The sequence below is a fragment of the Haplochromis burtoni genome, unplaced genomic scaffold (assembly GCF_018398535.1).
Source record: "Haplochromis burtoni strain Fernald_Lab_line unplaced genomic scaffold, NCSU_Asbu1 Contig_348, whole genome shotgun sequence".
NCBI lineage: Eukaryota > Metazoa > Chordata > Actinopteri > Cichliformes > Cichlidae > Haplochromis > Haplochromis burtoni.
In genome coordinates this window covers 198,238-213,285 of record NW_024582709.1, presented here as the reverse complement: position 1 = coordinate 213,285, position 15,048 = coordinate 198,238, and the positions used below count along the sequence as shown (strand labels likewise).

Genomic DNA, 15,048 nt, shown 5'->3' with positions numbered 1-15,048 from the left:
TAGATAGTTGATGATTTTCTATTACATGACGGTACAGAAGATTTCAGAGTCTAGGTTTTCTGTCTAATGATGCAATGTGAAGCATCACATCTCATCTTCTGAACACTCACCTGCTGTGATCGTCTCATGTTCACCTTTCAGTTCAGTTTCATTTATATAGTTCCAAATCACAACATAAGCTACTTTACACAGTGAGGTCAAGAGCTTGCAATATTATACAATATTACATTCATAATTTTGCATTCTGCAGTTATTTACATAGCATCCTGTGTTTTTGGAAACAAGGCTGTGGGGAGATAGCCAGTCACTGAGCATGCACTTAGGAACATGGTAAAGGAAAAACTCCTCTTTAACAGGAAAAAGCCTCAGGCAGAACCAGGCTCAGGGAGGAAGACCATCTGCCCTGACCGGTGAAAGTGACGGTAGATTGGAGAGAAAAAAATGTGCATTCAAAACCAACTGAAAAAAAATCCACTAATCAGTTTGCTTAGCCCAGAAATGTGCAAGTCATGAGCCAGAGATACTTGCCAAAGGTACATCCAAAGTGAAGACACAATAGTATCTTGCAATAGTGGCATAAATGAATTGAAGGTTAAGGAGATGTAAGTATTTCAGAGGTGCTTTGTACATCTCAGGACCTTCCATCTTGGACGTAAGGTCATGGTCACCCAAGTCCACATAAACTTTATTAAAAAGAAACATTTTAAGGATAAAGCCCGACTGAGTAAAGACCAGTGGATGCACTCCAGTCCTATCAGCTATCTGAGGGAGAGCTTAGCCTGTGCTGTGGCATAAGATGCCAAAATGTGGAACAAATACTTCTAACTTGCTTCCCAGTAAATATATTTATGCAAAATTGTCTTCACATTCTCCGTGTGCTCATTTTTTTGTCCACCCTCTTTGTTCTCATTTTGCTCCATCTTTCATTCCTGTTTTCATGCTTTTATCTTTTGCTCTCTAATCCTCGTTTTTCTGTCCTACTTCATATTTCCAGGCTTTCCTACACACACACACACACACACACACACACACACACACACACACACACACACACACACACACACACACAGAGCGACAGAGAGAGAGAATGAATTCTTTTTACTCACTCTCTCACTCTGCAGGGACCAGGAAGTGAGTCAGAGTCCGGGATCTCAGAGCTGAATCTATACTAAAGGATGGACCCCTCTCTCTTGTTTAGTGTGAAAAAGACCACGGCAGGGGGCATGGATCACGCTGGCCTTTATTTTAATACATTTGCAAAAAATCTAATTAAATAAATATTTAATTTATTTAAATACATGAATACACGTTTATGTTTTGATGAAAATGTGCATCACACTGTATCGCATTATGTGTGATGGGAGGGGTCCGGTGGCACTTTTCAAGATAAAATACGAGAGAAAAAAAGTCTAAAACCGGCAGAATTCTCTGATAATTTTATAGGATTTTTATCAGTTAGCAGAAACGATACGCGGATTTTTCGTTGTGAAAAGATCTGCTCTTACTTTTCTACTTTTACGAGCTCAGCGATGTTGCACGCTGACTGCTCCGACTTCAAAGTTGTTTTGATGGATGTTTTCAGAAATATTTCATCACTGGTGATCCTTTCAACTCTAAAGTTCCTGCACAGTCACAAAGCAAATCTCTCTCATCTCCCTCTCTCTCCTAGCAGTGGTGGCGTGTTTTTTAAAGACTTTTCCTTGATTTTAAATATGCATTTAAACACTTGAAGCCCAGTTTTCAGTGCGTGTTTTCAGTGCGTGTGTACGAGTGTTCGTTATTACCGTGTTCGTTTCTGTACACTTGTTGATCATTTCTTCATTTTATGTGCACTCGGTAAAAGCTAGAACCGTTTTCCACCCGCACATGACGACCGCCAGTAGAGTGATGTTTTCTTCATTTAACAGCTGTTACCATCACCGTTTCCAATTGGCTAGATCCGTTATAGGTGTGGTCTGGAAGAGCGATGCTGCGTCCATTGTTGAACCGACCAGTTTTATTTTGAACACTGAGCTGTAAAGAAGCTTGAGCCGTGTGTGATCCGTATGTATGCTGCGGTTATAAACGTCATTTACAAAATGTTGTGGTAAAAAAGAAGCGAACTTGTTCGAGGAATTTTTCTCTTCTTCTTTTTTGTGTTTTGTGTTAAATTTCCACCTGTTGCAGGATTGAAGACACCACCAGCTCACTGTAAGGAATTAAACGAAAGCTGTGGTCGATCAATCTCTGCAACTTGGTTTGAAGTCCGATTGAAGTTTGGGAGAAAGTGGAGCATTAATTAAGCAAAACGAGGATCGACACGCAAGTCCTTTCCCCCCAAGCCATGATCACTGGTACCGTGCACTCCTCACGGTGTGCGTAAGCTGCTGTGGAGAATCTTCACATTATGAGACGCCATGGCATGGTGTGACCGAGGGGTTCAGACTTTGCTGGCTATTGTGGGGGCCTTCGTCGCCTTTAGCCTCATGACCATCGCCATCGGCACCGACTACTGGCTTTATTCCCGAGCCTATATTTGCAATGCAACTAATGCCACAACCGACGAAACCCAGATGCAAACCAAGAAAGTCAAAGGGGACCTGACGCACTCCGGGCTGTGGAGGATTTGCTGCATCGAAGGTAAACAAAGTCTGGTACCTTATGCAGTGACTGTGTAAGTTTCCAAACTTTTTTTTGTTTTATTTCGACTGCTTATGAACGATTTTCTCACTGTTGCGCCACCTGATTTCTTCCGAATGTTTGCTTTAACGTGGGGGAGGTGACAGTGTGCACAGAGATTAATTCAATAGTCAACGAGTCTGAACACCTGACCAGACCAGAAACGTTGCTAATTTCTAAAAAAGTTCTCATTTGTTTGGAACCTGCGACAGTTTGTGTGATATTATAACAAACCATTTAACACAATTTCCTTAGGGATTAATAAAGTATGCTGATTCTGAACTTTATTATCAGAGTCAATTCTCCCTTTTTTGATGGAATGACATGAAACATAATTTAATAATTTACACAAGTATTATATTTTCTACGAGAATCTGAGTGAAAGAGCTTCGTGTTGCGCACCAAGGTGGAGTTGTGTGTGCGAATCTTTTACATCTTTTTTCCCCCTTTAAGGTAAATTATACATTCACTGAAAAGGGAAAGAGCGGAGAGATGATGGATTGAACACGAATACGATTTAATGCTGTGAGTTTGCTTCCATGGCAGAGCATGGAAGAATGATCCCAGTTTTCGCATTCAGAGGGGGCGCAGCGCTTTCCGGTGTATTAGACTTTGTTTTAATCTGTTCCGAGGAGCGTCTGACTTGTTGTTTCAGGGAATTTTGTTGTTTCCCTCAGCTGTTCTGCATCTCGCTCCTGATCGCCTTTCCATGTTGTGAGACGTTGTGAGAAAAGGTCGTTAATGTTTAGACACACCTATCCACCGTCCATCGGACCGCTTCCTTGAAAAGACTTAAAATAAACGCAAACAATCAGCTGATCCGCGGAAGTAGTCACCAATGACGTCTTCGATTGTGGCGCTGTCCATTACCATTGGTTCTGAAATTCTCAGTCTTAATGATTTTTTTTCTTTTACCTGAAGACCAACTAAATTAGAAGTATAAAATCGCTTCACAACAATAGAAGAATGCTCCGTCAAACAAAGCGCCTTTTTTCGTCAATGACGAAGTGCTGCGTTTCATAATTCACATGTATTTACAAAGCTGCAAAGCAGGCTACCACCAGTAACTTGGAGAACAACTTGGGGTACAGTGCCTTTTCCAAAGAGTTGGGGTGAGGGATCTAAGTGACAAAGCATTTTCCCAGAACCCAGGAGTCTGTCTTGTGTGGAGATGAATACAGCCATTATTGAACTCACACTCCAAGCACCAACCATTACCATTACTACTTTTACTGGAATTTCATGTTTTGTTTTGTTTTTTAAAGCCTGGCTATTTATGGATTTCTTGTAATCCTGTTACTCAAAAGACATGTTCCCTCTCTCAATCTTCCTAAGAGATTCAAGCAGACGTGCACACTGTTCTCAAACATCTTCCCTCTGCACCATCCTCTCATTTCCTGCTTAAAATGTTAGAAGGGTGTTACAACCTGCATGGAGCTGGAACTGAAAGTAACACAACTTATCTTGCTCTTTTCCTTGTTCTCTCTCATGCATAGAGAACATCAGCACTTTTGCTACAATATTATGTAAGTCTATCTAGTGGCACACCTCTATATCTGCATACAAACCCAGGCTAAGTCAACATGTCCAGTCAGTTGGGATACAGCCTCTTGAAAACGGTAGTACTAAATGCATTCCTGAAACGTTAAGAAAAAATGTCTCTCAGTTTCTACAACTTAGTGTATAATTCTAAGGAATCTATCCTGTTTTATTAAGTAAATTAAACAGCATAGATGCTGGGTGAGCCTCAGGAGATGTTGGCTAATGTTGCAAAGAGTAGCAAACAGACATCTATGAGTGCCTTGTGTTGTAGAACAAGCTGATGGTTAGATGAAGGTGAGCACTGGTGGATAATGAACTTTAATGGAATACAAGTGGAGTCATGCTGAAATAAGTAAAAAACTCACACTTAGGGACTCACCGCTAGATTCAAGCAAACACTTGGTCTGACTTTAAATTTTCAGGTCATGCAGGTCATGAAAGGTTAGTTAACTGTTATGTGGCTTTGTATGTGGTGATGAGGGTTAGGGTTGTTTTTCTTGTGTGTGTGTGTGTGTGTGTGTGTGTGTGCGCGTGTGCGCGCGCGTGTGCGTGTGTGTTGGCTGATGAATGCATTAGTAAGATGTCAAAGGCGTCCTCTGAGAAGAGCTAGAAATGTGATTCTGGGTTGCTGGGGGGAGGTTGCTATGGTGAAGCTATGCTGAGCAATAAAAGATGGGCCCTGCTCTCTCAGACACAGGGGCTCTTGGGAGATACCTCCCCCAGTGAGCTTCCTTTTCTTTTCTTTTCTTTTCTTTTCTTTTCTTTTCTTTTCTCCTGACATTCCCTTGATCATTTTGTTACTGCTGTTGCATGAAATATTGATATGGTTATTTTACTTTCACAAATGTTTGATTTATATGCATACAAAAACGTACTTTAGAAAGAATGCACTAAAATAACAACATAAACCAAATACAGCAAAACTGAATCCACCTGTGACTGCTGACAAATTAAATTCTGTAATCACGGGGGGGGGGGAAGAGTACACTTGTGATTTACTATTAACCTGTGAAAGTGTATGAACATATTTAAAATGGACAAAGAATGGACCAGAGAAAGGAAAAATTCAGACTGAGACAGAAGGAAAGGACAGCGCAAGATCTTTAACCAGCTAATAATTTGTTGATTCACAGTGTCAGCAGTAATCGGGACCCACGTAAAAATACCAAAAATCACACCCACAACAGCTGTCCTCCTAAAATGACATCAAAGACACTGTGATACTTGCACAGTCTCGCTGTGAAAAACAAATGGGCAAATGTGTTATGGTCAAGAAAAAACAACTTATTTGGTGCTAAAGAACATAGAAAGAAGCTGCTGGGAGCTCTTTGAAACCAAGATAAATTTACTCTGTTGAGATGAGGTCGAGCATATTTGGAGTAAATCTAACCTAACTGCCACAGTGAATGCATTGTCCCCACAGTGAACATACAGAGGGGGGAGCTCAGGTTGGATATTGGTAAGATTTTATTGAAGAAAATGTCATTATTGATTGTGTCTGTAGGTCCATTTCCCTTATTGATTCCAGATCAATGTTCTGTCTGGGGGAAAAAGGTTAGCGTACACATTTTTGTCAGCTTTAATGCAAGTGTTTTATATCTGAGCCTCAACAGTTTAAAAAACAGGCAGAAATGTATGCTATCGATTTGGAACTCACAACTCTCTTAAAAACATGCCAGGATTGATCACAGGATGGATCAAAGCTATGAATAAGCTTGGATGCATAACGTGCAGAGACTGGACACCTTGGAATTAGCTCTAAACTGCACCTGATTCTTGATTTTTGATTTTATTCATGACACCATGACTGTCTGTAGATAGACCAAAATATCAGGTGAAAAGATGACTTTCATTCTCCCAGATGTTTGGCTGAGGAACAATATTATAAAATATGAATATTACACAAAGCACACTAAAAAAACATTTCTAATGAAGTTAAAACTATGGCCTGAGAAACACAGCCCCTGTAGCTGAACAAAACAATTCCCAAACTGGCTGAACATTTAATAATAATGTATACTTAATTAATCCCCATTGGGAAATTCTTCTCTGCATTTAACCCATTCACTCTGTGAAGCAGTGGGCAGCCATTGGGCACCCGGGGAGCAGTGTGTAGGGACGGCACCTTGCTCAGGGGTACCTCAGGGTAGTCGTTCAGTGGATTCAAACCCCCGACCTTCCGATCATGGGGGCCACCACCCTACCTACTGAGCTACCCCTGCCCCATTTCTCCAAAAATGCGTGTTACACAGATATTCCTAGGGTATTTAAAAGTAGAATGGGAGGCAGAGCCTTTGGTTGAGACCTTTTTCTGTGAACCAGCTCCCAGCTTGGATTCGGGAGACACACATCTCAACTTTTAAGAATAGGCTTAAAACTTTCCTTTTTGATAAAGCATATAGTTAGGGTTGGATTAGGTGACCCGGAATCCTCTGTGTGTCTAGGCTTTTTTCCCCCTGTCTCCCTCCCCTCACCCCTGACTGGTCGTGGCAAATAACCACCCCTCTCTAAGCCTGGTTCTGCCAAAGGTTTCTTCTTGCTAAAAATGAGTTTTTCCTTCCCACTGTTGCCAAAGCACTTGCTCAGAGGTGGTCATCTGATTGTTGTAGTCTTGACCTTACAGTGTAAAGTGCCTTGAGGAAACTGTTTTGGGGCTATTTAAGTAAAATAGAATGGAAAATTCCCCATGCAATGGAGGATAGGGTAGGTCATCAATTCTTAATGATTCCTAATGGATTAAGCAACACAGTGGAGTAGATTATTTCATTTTTATTATAATACATTTTAGCTGTCAGCTGTGTTGTTATTTTTTTACTCGTATGTTCAGTCTAGAAGCCATATAATCATAGTAATGTTATTGATTTTTTTGAATTTTCTGACACTGATATAACATTCCTGGGCTATACATCCAACTGTAACCCTACATATGTGTACTTTATATATGAAATTTTAATATTCTACACCTGTTGCTCCTTAGACCTTTTGGATTACACACTCAAAAAACTGATCCAGTGTCACTAAAATAGTATGTTTACAAATATAACAAATATACATTAGAGTAACACAATAATCTTATTTAACAAGTTTTCTTGGTACAAAAAAATTGAAAAGAAAACTGAGTGGATAAAGAGGATTTTAGAAAATGGAAGTGAAGTGGCTTATTCAGACATGATTGTGGCGAGAGAGAAAAAGTCAGAATGGGTGTTCAAAGAGACTGAAAGAGTGAATTTAAGAGCGTGGAGCCAACAGACTGAATCTGGGCTGTTAGGGATGTTTCATCACTTTATCTCAGCCTGACTTTAATTTTCTTTCCCAGCTGTCTCAGAAATTAACCCTAAGAATCATAAATTTTGCACATCAAAACCGTGCGCTGGTGGCAACACTGACATAAGCTCTAAATGTGAAACGTAGAAGTTTTCTTTGCACTCATAGTGTCACGCTGTCTAAGTGCATGTCCTGCCTCATAAAACATTTCCATCCCAAAAATGTATGAACCATCTGAATGAGCTGTCGATCATAGAAACGTGATCTAGCTTGAGGATGCGTAAAGCCACTTGGGCATAGAAGAAGCAGCCCGTGATTGCAGCTAATCAGCCAGTGTTCGTGCTGATTTTGATTTTTAACCCTCAACTCACTCCTGACCAAACTAATAACAAATGCTCAAACATTAGTGGAGATCCTGTTCCCAGTATTTGCAACAGTGCATTTGAATGCACTGATTGTAGATGCAGAAAACCGGCTTCAAAGCTACCTGGTGGAGATTTCCATACGCTGGTCTATGATATTGTAAGGTTCAGTAACAGTTAATGAGTGCCTGCAAATCAAAGGCACCTCATTCCAGATTCAAGATTCAAGACTCTTCATCGTCATCATGCAAGTGTAATGAAATTAAGACAATACTCCCTCATATGGTACAAGAAAAAAGGCTTAAATAATATCAATCCAATACAATATAAATACAGGATAGGAATACAAAGTACAATATTTAAACACAATTAACTGATTAACTGATGTATTATAGTAAATTATAGTGAGTTTGGCACTTAATAGTGCATTTATTTAGAGGCTATGTGTATGTCTATGTAATGTAACGAAAAGTGCACCTCACATGAGGTATTTTACATAATATAAAATGTACATAATGATTGCACATAAGGTTTGGAGTGTTACAGTTAGAGGTGGATGCAACTTTCTATGATTATTAGTTATTTAGTTGTTAGTGGTGATACAAATACAAAAACAGATGAGGAAATTCATAAGTATTTGAAGAGGTTTAAAGAGTTAAGACTGATTTAAAAAAAACACCTGAAATGCAAGAGTTGTCAAAGACATTGATGCTTAGCAATGAGGGGGAAAAAACAGCGATGAAGCTGATGAAAACTAATGAGAAGCTCACAGTGAATTACTTCCTGGTGATTCTGGTCTGTCAGTGGATGTCACTGGGTGTATTCTTGAAAGCTTGTTGTCCCTTTAAGCTGATGTGATCAACAGAACTGACTCCTGAAGCCACGCCGACTTCTTTGCTTACAGTATTTTGACTCGGACTTGGCCAGTGTTCAAGGCAGAAAAGAATTCGTTGCTGAATTCTTAACTACACTCCACGGGCCCAGTGGAAGCCCCTATGCCTACTTCCAGTGACTACAGTGCACATTGAATTGTTGTCAAAAGATGAGACATTCTTGCCTGTAAAACTGAAAAACATCTCATTAAACAATTCTGCCATGGATGCTGGAATAAGACTGTCATAACAAATTTGCAACTTGAAGGGAAGAAAGAGAATCCTCCATCCTTTACAGAGCTCTTGGGGATGACGCCATCGCGATCAGATTCATTGGCTATGACAGCAAGCAACTGGCATAGCTGAAGTTTGGAAAAGTCAATAAGATGTGAGTTAACTCACATCTTATTGACTTTGTCGCCCTGCCAGGCAAAGTGAAGAAGAATTGATGTTGAATAGTGACAGACTTTTTGGATTATAAATAGTGATTAGAAACATCTCCCTCTAAAACAGCTGCTCTTCCTTATGGACTGTTTACATGCACCCATGTTCTACAAGGTAGATGTCACTTGATTGCTTATGCCTGAGTTCAAGAATCTACTGCATGTGGACTAGGATAGAATATCAGTACTTCATCTCTTCCCCTTAATTGTAGTGTAATATTGGCATGTTGGACGACTCTTCCACATTTATTCACATTAGCAATTTGAAATCTACAGAATCAGGGCTGACAATCGACAGGCATGGTTTGATTTCTTGGATTAAGATACTGTGTGTATTTGATTTAAGTTCTAATAAATTCTAATATATAAGTTCAGGCAGGAAATTCAAGAGCCAGACTTTAAATTCAAAGTCTAACCTTTCAATATTCATAATGCTCCAATGTTTTATTCTCTTAAAAGTGGAGGGAAGATTTTCTCAGTGAAGAGCTTGGGTGAATAGAAGGTGCCCGAGGGCTTGGGAACTTCAGAATCTCAGATCCACAGTGGTCTGCCCTCAAATGGTTTTTGACATGGTTATGGGTGAAAACAGGACATGTCTGCTCCCGGTTAGATATACTTTGCTGAGAATAGACTTTAGCTTTCTGCAACATATTTGTCTCAGGTTCATAAAAGTTGCATGCTGATCGAGTGAGCGGTCGATGTGTGGCTCCTTTTATCTCTGAGCTTCTCGTGTTAACTTTCAACATGAAGACCCAAATTGCTGTTTTAATTTTTGTAGTTTCGAACCTGCACAGACTCTTTCTGCCACAAGTCACATTCACATTCACACTCAGTGTGTTTTTGGCTTTTGCACAGGTATCAACAAAGGAAGCTGTTTTCGGATCAATCATTTTCCAGAGGATAACGACTACGATACAGACAGCTCAGAGTACATCTTACGTAAGTCACTGCAACCGCTTCATCTTCAAACACTCCAACACTTAATCCCTCTCTCCCTGCTCTTTCCTTCTTTTTTTTCTTGAATGTGATAGAGTTATTACCAGGCTACTTAATGTGTTATGGCATGTCTATCCCTTTCCCATAAAAAGCCTGATGTCATGACAGCAATTGGAGCAATGGAGATAATGAAGTGTGTTATGTGCCGAGTAATAAGGCCCGTCCAAAACAGGCCAGACTTTGGCCACATGAGAGCAGATTTCATATTTGGCCTTGGCCTTTTGCTTAATACCCTTGTTAAAAATAAATAAACAAACAGATGCACTGAAAATTACAGAGCATTTAATCATTTTACTGAATATTTATTTATGTTTCAGGTTTCAGATCAGCTCTGTGCCTCAAGGCAACTGTTACCATTTCGTGTGTTGTCCACAATATGAATTTCAATAAGCTCAAGAAAAATTTATTCTGGAATCACTTGGTTATGTTTTTTTTTTAAAGGCAGCTGAATATGCTAGCTGGACTGTGTATCTGTAAAAACCTTTATGCGCTGAACCACTGGACATTATTTCACTTCATTTGTTTCACTCGTGGAAGAGTAATGATGCTTGTTTGGCAGGGCGTGTCACCTACTGCCGTTTCTTCACCTTTTAGGCTGCTCACAAATTCCCTCTAGTGGTATTTAAGTGTTGGACATCAATTCAAGTATTAAACAGTTTTTTATTTTAAACATACCGATCACAATTTTTGCCTATATGCTAACTGAAACCATTTAGAAAGAGAAATTACTATATTTCTATATTTTGCGGGAAAAAGATAAATTGTATCGGTTTAAATTCTGATGATAAAACAAGGCGAATAAACGATTCCAGTTATTTTACTAATGTGTGGTGCTGTACTGCAGTAACTGTAAAAAATAAAAACTTACAGTATAGCTGCCTAGCCTGTGGGTTAGACTTGGATTTGTAGTTTTGGACTAGAAAATGTGTTAAAGGCTTGGGCTTGGGTTGGCAAGTGAGACTGCAATCAACCAAAGGATTGCTGAAGCACAGACAATGTTCTGGTGTTAAGCAGTGAGCATTTAAAGGTAACTTCAGCAGCTACAGTCAGTGGGGCTTTGTTCAGACTCTATGCACCTGTAAGTAATCTTGCACTCACTCAAAGCAGAGAGAGAGAGAGAGCCTGCAGACTAAAGAAGACAAGACAAAACAGAGGCCTTGGCAACAACCACTGTTACTGTTAGCAGTTCCGCTAAGTCCTCATGTGGTGCTCACTAAAGCAATAATGAAATGGTGAAAAGTAAAAAATTAAAAAATGATTCCAACTGATGAGATGGTGATGGATTAGCTGAACTGTTTTAGTAAGGACCTTGGAAATATGAGTGAATTACTTTTTAGTGGAAAACAAAACTTTTCAGCACTCCTTGGTAGCTGCACACCGTAGATTTTAGCCATGAATCCACATAAGGTCATTGTCAGTCAATCATTCTTTTCATCACTTTTAGCCTGCACACAGGTTGTATGGACCCTAGAAGATTATTGAACATTTGTTGGAAAGCTGAGTTCATTTTCACTAGCCTTCACCAGTGTTTAATCAAAAAAATCCCTTTCTCAGTTGGAACCTGTCTGACAAAGTGAGGGACACTAAAAGTTAAAGAAGGTCAACAAAGGATGAGAAACATAGTGATTGACATCTTTTAAACAGGAAGTTGTAGAATAGGAGGCAGAGCCTTCGGGCTGCAGGCCCATGTTCTGCACAACCAGCTTCCTGTTTGGATTCGGGAGACGGACACTCTGTACTTTCAAGATTAGGCTTAAAACTTTCCTTTTTCATGAAGTTTATAGTGAGTGCTGGATAACGTGAGCCTTAGTCATGATGCTTCTATCTAGGCTGCTGGTGGCTTCCCATGATGCACTTTCTTTTCCACTCACCTTTTTACTCCCTGTCTTTATGCACCACTCTGCATTTAATCCCTAGTTATTATTCATCTCTGACTCTCTTCCACAAAGTCTTTTTTTGTCCTGTCTCCCTCCGCCCACACCTGAATGATCGTGACAAATGGCTGTCCCTCTCTGAGCCTGGTTCTGCCAGAGGTTTCTTCCTGTTAAAAGGGAGTTTTTCCTTACCACTGTCGCCAAAGCACTTGCTCAGAGGGGGTCATCTGATTGCTTGGGTTTTCTCTGTTTTCTCTTTATGATAGTTGGGTCTGTAGTATCTGTAGTCTAGGATCAAACACCTGTGAAGCTAATGGTATTTCTTTCAGTAGTAGTTGTCCTTTTTTAGTTAGTTCTCTTACCCATTAGACATAATGTCTGTGTGCCAGTATGTAATATAATCTAATATTGGGGGGTATATATTTTTCACCTGTGCTCCACTTTACAGTGGTTATCTTCTCTTTTTGAAGTAGTTTAAATTATATTCTCAATTGTGCTGACAAGACATTTTCACACTCTCTGTCTCTCTCGTCTAAACAGGTATAGTTCGTGCATCAAGCCTGTTTCCAATTCTCAGCACCATCCTGCTGATGTTGGGTGGCCTGTGTGTTGGAATTGGACGCATCTACAGCAGCAAGAACAACATCCTGCTCAGTGCAGGCATCCTGTTTGTAGCTGCAGGTAGGACGAGTCAGACAGCGTACCACAGATAAAGAATCAAAACCAGGGTGACAACAAATAGATCGTGTGTAGTGCAAGAGAGTGAAAGAAGGAAAAGGTCAGGTTTTATTCTGAGATACAGTGCACTTCAAAAATGTCTTAAGTCATTAGAGTGCACCTTTCTCACACTCACAAAAGGACAATGGCAAAAACACTGATTTTCTTTACATGTAGAGTCTCAGTTTTGACCTTTCCTACAACAGCATTCCTTCTCTCATTTATCCTCTCTTCAGGCCTGAGCAATATCATTGGCATCATCGTCTACATCTCTAGCAATGCCGGCGACCCGAGTGACAAGAAAGACGAGGACAAGAAGAACCAGTACAGCTATGGTTGGTCTTTCTACTTCGGTGCCCTCTCCTTCATTGTAGCAGAGTCAGTGGGCGTTCTTGCAGTCAACATTTATATTGAGAAAAACAAAGAGACGCGCTCCCGATCCAAACGTGACTTCATCAAAACCACCTCATCCTCTTCGCCGTACTCTCGCATACCAAGTTACCGCTACAGGCGGAGGCGATCGCGTTCCAGTTCCAGGTCAAGTGACCCATCCCGTGAGCCCTCCCCAGTGGGAATGAAGATTGGCGGAGGAATTGGGGGGGGACCAGGGCTGGGGCTGAATTTGCCAGTAGGCGGTATATCCCTTTATTCCCTGAGCAGGGACCCTTTGAAGGGTGGAAGTGGTACTGCAGGGCCCTACAGCCCAGAGCGGGACTCCAGGTTTTTACAAGTCCACAACTGCTTCCAGAAAGATGTCAAGGATGGAGGAAACAGGAGAACCACTCCAGTATGAGGTCAGGAGTGTATCCAACAATAAACTTGATGGTACACATTAGATGTTTACAGTTGATGAGAAAAGGGTATTTTCTCGCCAGGACTGTTTTTGGCAGCGGCAGCAATGAAAGGTCCGAATTTAGAGTTGCTTTTCTTATGTCCCTCTGTGATAGAAAAACACCAGTATTTCAATGGGTGAGAGAGAAAAATGACTTTTAATGATTGTGGCTGCCACAATTTTGTAGCAATATTTGAAGAGTTTGGTTTTTGAAAAATATAATGCTTAAAATCTGGAAGGAATATTCTGCTCTTACAGAAAGAAATGTGCCCGTCCTTGTATTCTGTAAAGGTAGTCATTTATGACGTTGCCTTGAACCTTTAGTCTCAGAAAAGGAATTCTTTTGATTAAGATGAAAATAACCCGCCAAACTTGTTTCCAAAAGTGATCTATGTAACCGTTTGTTATCAGAATATAATCGTATTGTATTTGTTTGTACCTTAACACAAATGGTGCTAACTCAATCTGTACATCTTTTATAGTTTTAAGCCTTTCAAAGCCCATTTGAATACTTTTATTGCATCTTAATAACCTTTATCATGTACATGAGTCATGTCATAAATATGTGTTGCCGTATGTGTGTGTGTGTGTGTGTTCCTGTCTAGCTATCTTTGTGAGGACCGAAATCTGCATTCTACTATTCTTGTGAGAACCACAGTCACTTGTGAGGACACACAACCCGGTCCACACAAGTTTGAAGGCCTTTTTGAGGCTCAAAATGTTTTAGTGTCAGGGTTACAATTAGGTTATGGTTAGGTTTAGGGTTAGGGTTAGGCATTCATTTTTAATGGTTAGGGTAAGGGGCTGGGGAAAGCATTATGTCAATGAAGGTCCTCACTAAGATTGCTGGACGGGGGTGTGTGTGTGTGTGTGTGTGTGTGTGTGTGTGTGTGTGTGTGTGTGTGTGTTATGAATCTCAAACACGCCTACCACACCATGGCGTAATTGTGCTATGAATATGGATCTCTGTATATATACTGTATATTAAAAGTGACAAGGCACATATTAATGTCAGTACATCCAGTATGCTGTGTAATGTGTCAGTGTTTATAGGTACAGACTGCCTGTGTAGTTTGTTCTCCATTCGCTCAGGGACGATGTACAGAACAAATGAGTTCCTTTCCTAAGCCAGACAGACTGTTACAGCTGGCGTGTTTAAAGGCATAGGTTATATCATGCTCTTTGTGTTGCTGTTCTCTAACAGGACTCCTGCTTCTGCCTTTACTTTCTTTGTGTTGGGGAAGGTTTTATGGGAGGGCTGTCTGGTACAGAGTTTTGATCATGCTCCAAAAAATACACTTGCAGACACTTGTAATCTCATATTTAAGTATTTCTGTATTATTACTGATCCATATCAAAATCAGCTGTTGGGGAAGTTATGGTTTTCAAAACAAAAAAACAAAAAACAACAATAAAGATTTTTGTGTGAGGATGTAATAATGTGACTTTGTTTTGTATAGTCTAACTGTATAGATTTGGCATTATTAT

At 40.2% G+C, this 15,048-nt stretch overlaps 1 protein-coding gene across 1 annotated transcript; it reads left to right on the top strand.

The window, feature by feature from the left end:
* The first annotated feature begins 1,915 nt into the window (after positions 1 to 1,915).
* Positions 1,916 to 14,221, top strand: LOC102301199 (voltage-dependent calcium channel gamma-4 subunit). The gene is made up of 4 exons (XM_005942742.3): positions 1,916 to 2,619; positions 9,997 to 10,080; positions 12,552 to 12,692; positions 12,965 to 14,221. Exons 1-4 carry the CDS (start codon positions 2,397 to 2,399, stop codon positions 13,519 to 13,521), a joined length of 1,005 nt encoding a protein of 334 aa, XP_005942804.1. The 5' UTR covers positions 1,916 to 2,396; the 3' UTR covers positions 13,522 to 14,221.
* The last annotated feature ends 827 nt before the right edge of the window (positions 14,222 to 15,048 follow it).